Consider the following 12,129-nt stretch of genomic DNA (forward strand, 5'->3'; position numbering starts at 1 on the left):
TTTTTACCCCTTCATTTTTTGCTACTGGTAACTTGAAATGAGAGCCCTGATCCCTCAAGATGCTGATGCTGACCAGGCACTGAGAAATCCTAGGTGAGGGGCTTGAAAAAAGATACAGGTTTATATGATGGGAGCATTTTGCAAAATGCATCAGGAAACAAATACAAATTTATATCTGTGCTGTCGGCGGTAAGTTGGTGTGACTGACAGAACCGTACTGTAAATCGCCCTAATTTCAGTAACCCTGCCTGTAGTATTTGTAGTTTAGTTATTTAATGGTTTCAGGGAGAACTTTTTGAATATATTAATATAATAACTGAGGAACATCATTCTCAACAAAGCTAAGGTTAATGATAACCACACCTTCTTTTAAGGCTGAAAGGTAGACCTAGGAACGAACAATGAAGGAAGGCTTTAAGTAAATATAAGATTTTACAACTGTGCATTTTGCCATTTAATTGCATTGAATGACAGAGTGATACCAGATAGCAAGAGGTTATAGACCCATGTCCCTACCACCATAATTCCTGGGTTCTGGATATATCTAGGACCCACTGATCAGATCAGGCCATTCCAAGAAAGTGAATGATCAACCCAGGAATGGCCTGGGGGAACTCAGAGTCTGATTTAAAATGACTATTCTGGGTCTGAAGTGAACTGAAAAGTCCATGGTAGAATATCACCCTTTTTTGGAAACTAAGAATAGCTCTCGTACCTCCCCAGTCACCTTGTGATTACATCAGGCCCCTCATTGCTCTTTAAACTGAATTAGTTTCTAGCCTAGATTTTTGGGGCTGAATATGCATCGAGCCTAGGGAATAGAGTAATTCATTTTCTTCCCAGTTACAGAAGAGTTAACTTATAAGAAATGTCTTTAATTGATGGGCTGTTAGTTACCAGAGTATATACATTTGTTAAAGCTCATCAACCTTTTCACATAAAATGTATACATTTTACTGCATGTAAATTATACCCCAATCAGTTGATTTTAAAATATGGATATCTTGTGGAATTTACAGGACTTTCTCCTACTTAAATTATTTCAGGTAGTATACTGACTAAAAGCTATGCCTCTAATAAGTTGTTTGATGTGGATTTCTACATCTTTCTTAAGCTTTAATCCTCTGATCTATATAACTGAGACCTTAACAGTACCTACTTCAGAGTTGTAAGGATTAAATTTTTTTAATGCATATAAAATACTTAGCACAATACCTGGCACATAGTAGATCCTCAGTATATTGTAGCTGCAAATTATTGTTAATATAATACTTACTACTGTTTACATTGTCATTTCCCCTTTGACTTCTCTGTTTATTATCTTTTCACAGAAAACCCATATAGACAGCTACCCTGTAACTGTCATGGAAGCATGCCTGGAAAGACAGCAATAGAACTTGGACCTCTATGGTATGTGCCTAAGCATAATATATTCAAAATTGATGTATGTATTGATTTGATTGTTGACTTTTGATTATGTGGTAAAAGACAAGCAAATTAAGGTTCAATTTTTTTTTAAGTATAGGAAAATAATTATGATTCTTTTCCCCCTATGAACCTGAGGTGTTTTGTTTTCAGATTTTTCTATACCATTATTCTTCCAAGTTCATGACAGGGCTAAGATGCAGTAGGATCAAAGAGAAGCCTAGCTGATCTGCAAATAATTTATTTCTGCATAGTAAGAATGAGGCTTTTTTCAGTTAATAACTATAGAACTAGGGTGTGATTGTAAAGTGTCACTTTTATAGACCAGTCAACTAATATATTAATAAAAGGTCTTTGAGGAATTGGTTTCAAGTAAGAAGGGCATGTGAAAGTAAACGTCTGCTTTTGTGTTAGGTAAAGCTGTTTAGACAGGACGCAGCTGCAGATATTTAATGTATGTGTGCTTTTGCATCCTTAGTAACTAGTTATTGTGTTTTTAATGCCTTAAAGTTGAATTGCTTTTACTCAGAATCCTTCCCGTAAGCGTATGTTACTAGAGATTCTTGTAGAAATTTGAGATTCCTGACAGCATCGTGACAAGAATCACTGCAAACTTCAACCTCATTACTTTACCAGGCCAAGGTTTGGCCATCTACTAAGCCTAAAAATTAACCTAATAGTAAACATATTTGTGCTGATACCCATTATTTTATCTTCATTTCATGTAGATACTTGTAGATTAAGAATGACCTGGCCAGCCTTACCTTCTAGTACTATCTTACTTATATCACACATTGATGCTACTGACTGATCTTGGAACTAGGGAAATTAAGAACAACAGGTTGTTGGATCCAGAAAGATCTCCTAGGCCAACTCCCCCCTCATTTTACAGATGAGCAAATTATGGCACAGTGTATTTAAGTGCTGGCTAAAACTGACCCCCTAAAATTTAGTTAGTAGCACAGGCAGAGACAGAACTCAGGTTTTCTGACCTCCAAAACTGAGGTCTAAACTGTGACTTAAGATTTTCTCACTTAAAGCCATTGTTCATGTCTTTACACTCATCCAGTCTCTTACCCCTTCCTCACCTCCAGTTTAAATTATCCATCCTCTTTGAAGTTTCTCCTTAAGTGTTTAAACCCAAAATAATCTTTAAATTGTCTTTTAGTAAAGCTTATATTGATCACTCCTTTGACACTTAAAATCACATATCCTTTCATAATTTGCTAACCTTAATAATAACAGCTTCTCTTCCTTGAGGATATACTTTGTACTAGGGATCGTAGGTGTACTATCTCATTTAATTCCCATAACAAGTCTGTGAGAGGTTTTATTTTCCATATTATGATGAGGAATATGAGACTCAAAAGCAGTAGTTATTCAAGATTTCATAGCTAGTGAGTGGTGGAGCGAGGACAGGAATTCAAGTTTATCTGACTTGGAACTGATATTCTGTCCATTATACCTGTGACTCTCAAATTAAATGGGAAGCATATCAGACTCAGCCCTGGGCCATTTTTTAACTACATCACCACCAGCATAGTAATTCTCATGTATCTCACCCTGTCCCACCATATATACACTGGAATTAAGGTTTACTATTACTGGAATATGCATTGTGAAAACCTCTGCCTTACACTATGTCCCTGTCTAGATTCTGTCTAGATTTATAAGCTTTCATAAGGTAAACACTGTATTTTATACTTTGGTATATCTTACACCTCTATTATGTACCACAGGACTTATACACCTTATAAGGGCTCAATAAATTCTTGTTGACATAATGTGAATAAAATATCCTTGACTAATCCCACTAGCTTAGAGAACTGACATGATAAAAGGTGTGGGCAAATTATCTTACTTGTTAAATTATGAAGACTTATTTTTTTTTAAAGAAAACATTTCTCAAACCCAATTCTATGTTCCTTTTTCAGGTCAAGTTCCCTTTTCAATACTGGATTCCTCAAAAGAATGCTATTTGAATCTCTTCACCATGGTTTAGATGACATTCAGACCCTAATAAAGACATTAATCTTTGAGTCAGAGTGTACTCCTCAAAGTCAGTTTTCAGTTCATGCATCTTCGAATCTCAACAAGCAAGGTGACTAATTGAACACTAATTTACTGGCTTACAAATTGGTTATCAGAAATACTCCATCTTTTTATTTTTATTTGATGTTATAATCAAAAGCAGTATAAGTTGTGTGCTTTAAGTAAATCCTCTCTAATGAGTCTAATCATAATCTGGTTAACTTTTTTTTTTAATTGCATAGTTTTCTTCAGGTTTATATTAGGGGCATGAAATAAATAATGATTTTGTTAAGACAGATGTATTTTTTAAATTTTAGTAGATTAAAAGAACTATAAAAGTCTGTTGTGATTTTATTACCCTACATCTGCTTCCTAGAAAGAGAATTCTGAGATCACTCTGAGAATAGTGTGGCCAAAAATTTTGTAATATCCATTAAGACATGGAAGCTAGCTTTACACTTATCACTCAGTAAAGCTAAGTTTTTTCTCCTTTGTTTTATCTGGCTATTGATATAAGGGTGGGCTTGTTAGACATCCTGGCATTGTCATGAGTCATTAGAAGAAGTAGCTCTTATTAAAGGGTTAAAAAATGAATTCTTGTAGCCTGTTTTGGTCACAGAATCTCATATATTCATAAAAGTAGTGTGCATAGAATTAAGTAAGCTTTTATTTAAACTTCGAATTGTTGCTTACCGTCATTCTGTAAAATATTTTATCATTTCCATTTGTTTTTATTTTAGAAGAATATGGTGTATTTATTAAAACTACAGATGATACCACAACAGATAATTACATTGCACAAGGTATGTATGTATATATGTGCGTATATATGTATGTATGTGTCTGTGCAAAAGGGCACAGAGCAGAAGGGTAATTGGAAGGGAAGAGATTGCTTTGGTAGCATACTTCAAAATGTGTTTTCATATTATACCAACAACAAAATTATAATAAACCTTGTTTATCTGGCATTTGCACAGTTCAAGGTTTCTATTAATATGTACTTAGTTCACATCTCTAATATATGGTGATCCCCTTGCAAGAGCTATAAGATCTTAACCATGTGAACCAAAATAAGATCAAATTATATTTGATAAAGGTTATAGAGTTAAGATTAAATTTTATTCTAATTCTTATAAACTTTCTCATCAACATATGATTTATAGGAATTCCATTGATTAACCAGAAGACCCGACACTCTGGCCATAAGAATTTATTACATGGCCTTTCTTACAATTTGGGGTGTGTGCATACTTTAAAATTTACTTATATTAGATGCTGCAAATTCATATCAAAAGGGTATTAAGGTTTATAATGTAAATGCCTTAATGTCTAAAGTTTTTAAAAGACAATGTTAGATTCTAAATGTGTTTTGTATACAGGTAAAAAGAAAACAGTGTTAAGACTGAAAGAACAGGACTATAATTACAAGCTATAATTTTGTATTAGTTGCTCAACATTTTAGTGTTGATCTTCAAAGACAAGAAAATTTCAACTCCTGCTAATAGCTTACGGTTTAGTAATTACTGCATACTCTTTGCAACAGTCATGTTCATTTGGCATCTTCAACTAATTTGAGAAGATTCAAATCACTTAAATGATTTATTCTCCTTAATTTCTGTTGGAGAAAGAAAAAGGCGTTATGGTATACTGTGAAGCGCATTAGATTTAAGAGCATCATTCTACTTCTTTGTGTCGTTTGTTGTATAACCTCAGCCAGGTCCCCCACCTTCAAAAGAGTTGTCATAAAACCTTTTTAGAATAAGGTAAAACATGTTTTAAAAATATTTAAAATCTCTGAGCCTTTCTCATGTATAAATTAAGGAAATTAGACTAATCTCTTTGGGTTCTTTTATAGCTCTGAAATTATATGATTATTCTAAACCAGTATATCAACATACAGAATCTTCCATGATAGAAAATATCAGGCAAAAAAAAAATCCATGTACTGCTGATGGTAGTAATTATTAAGGTTTGGTATCAGATTTTTAGTCTCAGATTTTCCTAAATCTTCTTAGATTTAATGTGAGAGTATAATCAAGTTTTAATTATTTGATTTAATGGGGGAGTCATGAGGCAACAGTTCAACAATAATTTATATTTATCTTTGAATGCAGTTTATCATTTTCATGCATCAAATTTCGCTTCTGAATACTTTTGCTTAAGTGAATGTTTTCATAAAAATTTTAAATTTGGCCATAATAACATCCTTGTAGAAATAATTGAGTTGAACATTCAGAAAGAATCTCATAGTAACTTGGATATCTCAGTTGTCTTCCTTTTGTGATTTTCGGAAGGATACACTGCTAGAAACTTAACTTGCTAGCTGCCTTTCACTTAAAATGTAAAGGCTAAGTACTGTGGTAAGAAGTAGGCAATGAGATCATACATTATACCTTTTTAAATTCCTGTATCCAAGCCCTTGAGACTCATTTTGTGTTGGTTTTGTTTTGTGATCATTGAAGACCTACCGTATATCAAATACAGTTGACCCTTGGAACAACCCCAAGGTTAATCCATGTATAACTTAGCAGCCCTTCATCCACAGATTCAACCAACCATGGACAATGTAGTACTGTGGTTTTTACTATTAAAATATATCCATGTTGAAGTGGACCCACACAATTCAAACATGCATTGTTCAAGGATCAACTGTATTGGCATTCAGTAGAAAATACAAGTATAGAAATAAAGGACATTATTCCCAGGAACTTAGAATATAATTTGGGAAGAAAGGATTTATACACATAAAAGACCTAAATATGTGAAACAAGGAAAACAAAAAATGACAGAACTTAAACTCTGAGTAGTGTAGTATGGGATGACTGGCCCAGAATTCATAAATGGCTTTCTACAGAAGGTGGAAATAGACTTGAGGCTTAAAATTGAAGAAGGTAGAAAAGAAGTTCTGATTCAGCAAACAGTTAAATATTAAAATTACATGGGTGACAGATAGTGAAAGTATCAAGAATATATATCTTACTCTTACAGTAAAAGCCATCTAGAATTAAGATTAGATAGATAGGTTGAAATGGTGTGTGTCAGAGGATTTATACTCGAAGACAGTATGTAGTTATAAAAGTATTTGGCTTGTAATTTTTAAGAGAATGCTAACTTTCTGTGTTTATATATGTATGTTTCAGGAAAGAGAAGAAGTAACGAAACAACCACAAATTTAGCCAAGAGGCAAAAGACTGATGTCAATACTGAACATCCTCCCTTTTATTACAATATCCATAGACACAGCATTAAAGGAATGAATATGCCAAAGTAAGACAGTCAGTGAATGACAGTGTATATATTTAATATTTTAATGACATTGTGATTTAAATAAAAGTACAAGAACCTCATTATTTTTTTCCTTTCCTTGTTCCAGGTTAAAAAAGTTTTTGTGCTGTCTTTCTCAAGCAGGCTTTCGAGTAAGCCGAACTCATTTTGACCCGATGGGTATCCGTACAGATGCACCTCTAATGCAGTTTAAATCTATCCTTTTAAAGTACAGCACCCCCACCTACACTGGAGGACAGTCAGAGGGCCATGTCCAACCAGCGTCCGAAGATACAGTAGCCGACAGGGTTGAAATGTCAGTGAATGACAAAGCAGAAGCAAGTGGCTGCAGAAGATGGTAAATGTAAAAGAAGTTTGTTCCCAGATGTCTGTGTTGATGGCCTAATAGTTCTCTATATCAACTGTAGTGCTTTTTCTATTCTTTCAATTCAGTTGTGTAAAAATAAAAAAAAGTGCTGTTTTCATTCAGAAAATTAGCAGTTTCTAACTTAGCTGGTTTGGGAGCTATGCTTTCCAAGTTTTTCTTATTTTAAAGAAAACTTAAAATTTTAATGAAAACATTTCATGTGAAGGCCAAGTTTGTGACTGAGATCACCCTACTGTTTAATACTCAGAAATTTTTCACATGCAAAGTGTTTGGAATTTTATGTATGTTATTAATCACATCTCTGCTTAAACTGATTCATGATGTTTATGTTTTTCTGTTTGTAGTGTATAAGAGGAAGCCTTTTATTAAAATGACCATAAATAGAATAGGAGAAACAATGTCCTTTCAGGTCACTAATATATTTTTTCACAAATAGAAGCTAAAATATATTTCCAATTTCAAGAAATCATACCTCTCCCCACATTGATCTTTCATTACTAGCTTTTGAGAAATTAAATAGTTGCCTGAGATAGAAATACATTTTCTTTTAAGTTTAAGGTCTACATGACTAAACTTCAGAGTAAGATTTTGTTAAAGTAAATTCAGACCACTGTTCTTATATAGTGATTGTTCACAAGCACTAAATTCTGAAGAGAGGTTTTGTTATGAATTAAACAAACTGGGTGATCTCAAGTGCCTCAGTTAATGCATGTCTACCTCTCAGGAGTAAAACTTGTCACCTTCTGACTTTATGAAGTGAGGATTTTGTTTTTTAGGGGGTGGTTTGGTTTTTTTGTTGTTTTGCTTGTTTTTTGGTGTGTGTATGTGCTAATTTTTTGTACAAGTAGCTCAGGCTAACATGACTATGAAAATTAGTTGGAAAAAAATCTCGTTTCCATTAATAAATATTGTTCTTGCTTCATTTGAATGTAAGACTTTGGATGAAAAGATATACCAAAAATTTAGATTTTTGTCTCAAGGATTTAATACATATTTACCTTGTTAGAGGAAGTAACTTTTTACAAGCAGTAAGCTTGAGAATTGAGGGAGAGTAACAACTGAAAGGTTTAAATACACCATGTAAGCACTCCCATGACATATATAGAAATTCAGGGAGTCTAGGTTGCATCAACATAGAATATTAACTTAGAGGAAATAAAAGAAAATCTCTTTGTGTTATTACAGCATAGTCCTAGAAGGATGCTTTTTCTTGTCTCCAATTAATAGAATTTTAGTAAAATAAAGGAACAGGTGAAGTGCAAGTTAGTCTCTATAATGACCATTAAAATATCTTTATTATTCCTGCCAGTTAAAATTATAACACACAAAAGAGCACAAAAAGAAATAAAAGTTATTACTTTTTTTGTATACTTAAGAAAAATTACTATAAATCTGTAAGACAAACCAGCACATGGACCATCTGATTATTTACAATATATGTGTATGGGGAGAGGAGTCGAGGTGAAGGAGGAGGGGGATGTGGAACTCACGTCTCCCTACAAACAAACGCTTCAAAAATACATCTACATGTGGAACAATTCTCACTGAAAACTAACTGGAAACTGTCAGAAAGACTCCTGTACAACCAAGGCTGTAAGAAAGATTCACACAGAAACGGGTAAGAAGGGAAAACAAGCAATCAGGTTGGGACCTGTGACCCTGGGAGGGGACTTAGAGGAAAAGGGAGATTACATGGGCAAAGGCCCTCCCTGCAGGGTGAGTGGTTCAAGCCACATATTGGATGCCTCAGCCCTGGGGTCCAACAAAGGGAAGATGAGCCCCCTTGGCTGGCTGGAGGGCCAGTGAGACTAACAGGTGGGCTGTGGGAAGCCTGCAGTCCACTCATGAGCACATGGATACTCACCTGCTCTCAAAGCTGGGCGGAAAGGGAGACTGAAATTGAAACCTTGCGATTGGCTGACTCCTTTCCTGTGAACGCTCTGGTATACCCCCCAACCTGAGCTGAGCAGATACTCCAGCACTTCTTGCCTCACATCACATCTTCACATTGGAGCAAGGGTTGCCACAACCAAGGAAAAAGCTCAGCTGGCCATAAGATGCCAAGGCAGCTCAAACCCTAAGGGCTGTCTTAACAGGGAGGTGGGCAGCCATTACTGGTAATTGCACAGGCAGTGCTGCAGAGGCACTCAGAATCTCTGACAGGCCAGACCCCCATAGCCAGCACCTCAACCCTTGACCCTCGCTGAATACCCACTTCTGCACCTCTTGCTCCAGCACTGCTCCCCTCTGGTGTGAGGGTGACAGTGCTAGGAGGGGCAAAAGCACACACTTAAAGGTAACCAAGCCAGCTTAGACCTGACCCTCAGGGCTTCTGCTCCAGCAACTTGGGACCTGACCCCACCCTGATAGGCCACTGAGAACATGGGAAGCCCTGCCTCACACCTGACTCCAGCCCTAGCCCCTCCATCTCCAGCCCCGTCTCCCACCAAGGTGATAGCTGCCAGCACACGCTGAAGAAAGATGTGACCTGTGTTTATGTCAGATCCAGCTCTCCCACCAAAAAACATGCAGACTATACAGAGACACTCCCACATAAGGACCCCTTCAAGAATCCCATAGGTACCTGTCACACCTAATTTCATAGGGACAGAGAAAGATAAGCCAAATAAGGAGAGAGGAATGTGTCCCAATTGAAAGAGCAAGAGAAAATGGCTGGGGGTGGGGGGCGGACTAATTAAACAGAAATAAACAATTTACCAGATAAAGAATTCAAAGCATTAGTAATAAGCATGCTAACTGAATTAGGGAAAGGAATAGATGAATACAGTGAGAATTTTTAAAAGGAACTAGAAAATATAAAAAAGAACCAGTCAGAATTGAAGAACACAATAACTGAAATGAAAAACAAACTAAAAGGAATGAACAGCAGACTAGGTGATACAGAACACATAAGTGATCTGGGAAGATAGATTAATGAAAATTACCCAATGAGAAGAGCAAAAAGAAAAACTAAAAAAAAAAAAAACAGTTTAAGGAATCTCTGGGGTAACATCATGTGTACCAACATTCACATTATAGGTGTCCCATAAGGAGAAGAGAGACAGGGGTCAAAAATGTACTAATGAAATTACGGCTGAAAACTTCCAAAGCCTGAAGGAAACAGATACCCAGATACAGGAAGCACAAAGGGTTCCCAACAAGATGAATCCAAAGAGACCACAGCAAGATATATGAAAATTAAAAATGGCAAAAGTGGGGCTTCCCTGGTGGCGCAGTGGTTAAGAGTCCGCCTGCCGATGCAGGGGACATGGGTTCGTGCCCCGGTCCGGGAGGATCCCACATGCCGCTGAGCGGCTGGGCCCATCAGCCGTGTCCGGAGCCTGTGCTCTGCGACGGGAGAGGCCACAACAGTGACAGGCCTGCGTACCACAAAAAAAAAAAAAAAAAAAAGTGAAAGTTAAAAGAATTCTAAAGGCAGCAAGAGAAAAACAGTCATACACCAGGGAACCCCCATAAAGCTATCAGCTGATTTTCCTTCAGAAACCACAGGCCAGAAGGGAGTGGCATGATATATATAAAGCGCTGAAAGGGAAAACCCCGCAACCTAGGATACTCTACCCAGCAAGGTTATCATTTAGAATTGAAGGTGAGATAAAGAATTTCTCAGACAAGCAAAAGCTGAAAGAATTCATCAATACTAAGTCAACCCTAAAATAAAATGTTAAAGGGTCTTCTCTAAGTGGAAAAGAAAAGGCAATAACAAGAAGGAATTATCTATAGGAAAGGAAAATCCCACTAGTAAAGGCGAATATGTAGTAAAAGCTGAGTATCAACCACTTAAATAAGCTAGTACAAAGATTAAAAAACAAAAAAATTATAAAATCAAGTATAACTTGATATCCCAGTAAAGGGATAAACATGAAGATGTAAAATATAAGAAATACAAAGTGTAGGGGAAGGTAGTAAAAAAAAAATAGATCTTTTTAGAATGTGTTTGAACTTAAAGGACTACCTATTTAAAACAAATAGATATAGGTCAACATATATGAACCCCATGGTAACCACAAATCAAAAACCTACAATAGATACACAAAAACAAGAGAGAAAGGAACACAAACATACCACTAAAGAAAATCATCAAACCACAAGAGAAGAAACTAAAGAAAGAACAGGGAAGAAAATAACAAAAATAACCAGAAAACAAGTCATAAAATTGCAATAAGTATATACCTATCAATAATTACTTTAATGTCAATGGACTAAATGCTCCAATCAAAAGACACAGGGTGGCTGACTGGATAAAAAGAATAAGACCTTTCTATATGCTGCCTACAAGAGACTCACTTCAGAGCTAAAGACACACAAAGACTGAAAGTGAGGGGATGGAAAAATATTTCATGCAAATGGAAATGACAAGAAAGTGGTGGTAGCAATACTCATACCAGACAAAACACAATTTAAAACAAAGGCTATAACAAAAAACAAAGAAGGGCATTATATAATGATAAAAGGACCAATACAAAAAGAGGATATTACACTGGTTAACATACACTCCCCAAACAGGAGCAGCTAAATACTAACAGACACAAAGGGAGAAACTGACAATAATACAGTAACAGTAGGGGACTTCACCACCCCACTTACATCAATGGACAGATCATCCAGACAGAAAATCAGTAAGGCAACAGTGGTCTTAAATGACCGAACAGACCAGTTGGACTTAATAGATATCTACAGTACATCCCATCCCAAAAGAGTAGAATATTTTCTTTTCATGTGCAATGGAACATTCTCCAGGATAGGTCACATGCTAGACCACAAAACAAGTCTCAACAACTTTAAGAAGACAGAAAGTATGTATCAAGCATTTTTCCCAACCATATGGAACCAGAAATCAATTGCAGGAAGAAAAATGGGAGAAACACAAACATATGGAGACTAAACAACATGCTACTGGGGGTGGGGGAGCTCAATGAAGAAATCAAAGAGGAAATCAGAAAATCCCTTAAGACAAAAGCTACGGGATACAGCAAAAGCAGTTCTAATATGAAGTTTATAGC

The 12,129-nt window shown here is 35.9% G+C and overlaps 2 protein-coding genes across 4 annotated transcripts in view; one reads left to right on the forward strand and one right to left on the reverse strand.

The window, feature by feature from the left end:
- The window catches only part of TRMT1L (tRNA methyltransferase 1L), a gene marked incomplete at its 5' end in the record, with an annotated part of 35,357 nt that extends 28,062 nt beyond the window's left edge, over nt 1–7,295 (forward strand). For 2 of the 3 annotated variants that reach the window (XM_079698620.1, XM_079698618.1), the window contains 5 exons: nt 1,332–1,410; nt 3,360–3,526; nt 4,197–4,259; nt 6,597–6,723; nt 6,830–7,295. In XM_079698620.1, the coding sequence (XP_079554746.1) occupies nt 1,332–1,410; nt 3,360–3,526; nt 4,197–4,259; nt 6,597–6,723; nt 6,830–7,082 (689 nt within the window). In that variant the 3' untranslated portion in view covers nt 7,083–7,295. The remainder of the gene's footprint in view (nt 1–1,331; nt 1,411–3,359; nt 3,527–4,196; nt 4,260–6,596; nt 6,724–6,829) is intronic. The other variant, XM_079698619.1, reaches the window with a different exon arrangement.
- Nucleotides 1–12,129, reverse strand: part of LOC307049107 (E3 ubiquitin-protein ligase RING2) — a gene marked incomplete at both ends in the record, with an annotated part of 167,266 nt that overhangs the window by 121,256 nt on the left and 33,881 nt on the right. The window lies entirely within an intron of this gene.

Source organism: Hyperoodon ampullatus (assembly GCF_949752795.1).
Source record: "Hyperoodon ampullatus genome assembly, chromosome: 2".
Taxonomy (NCBI): Eukaryota; Metazoa; Chordata; class Mammalia; order Artiodactyla; family Ziphiidae; genus Hyperoodon; species Hyperoodon ampullatus.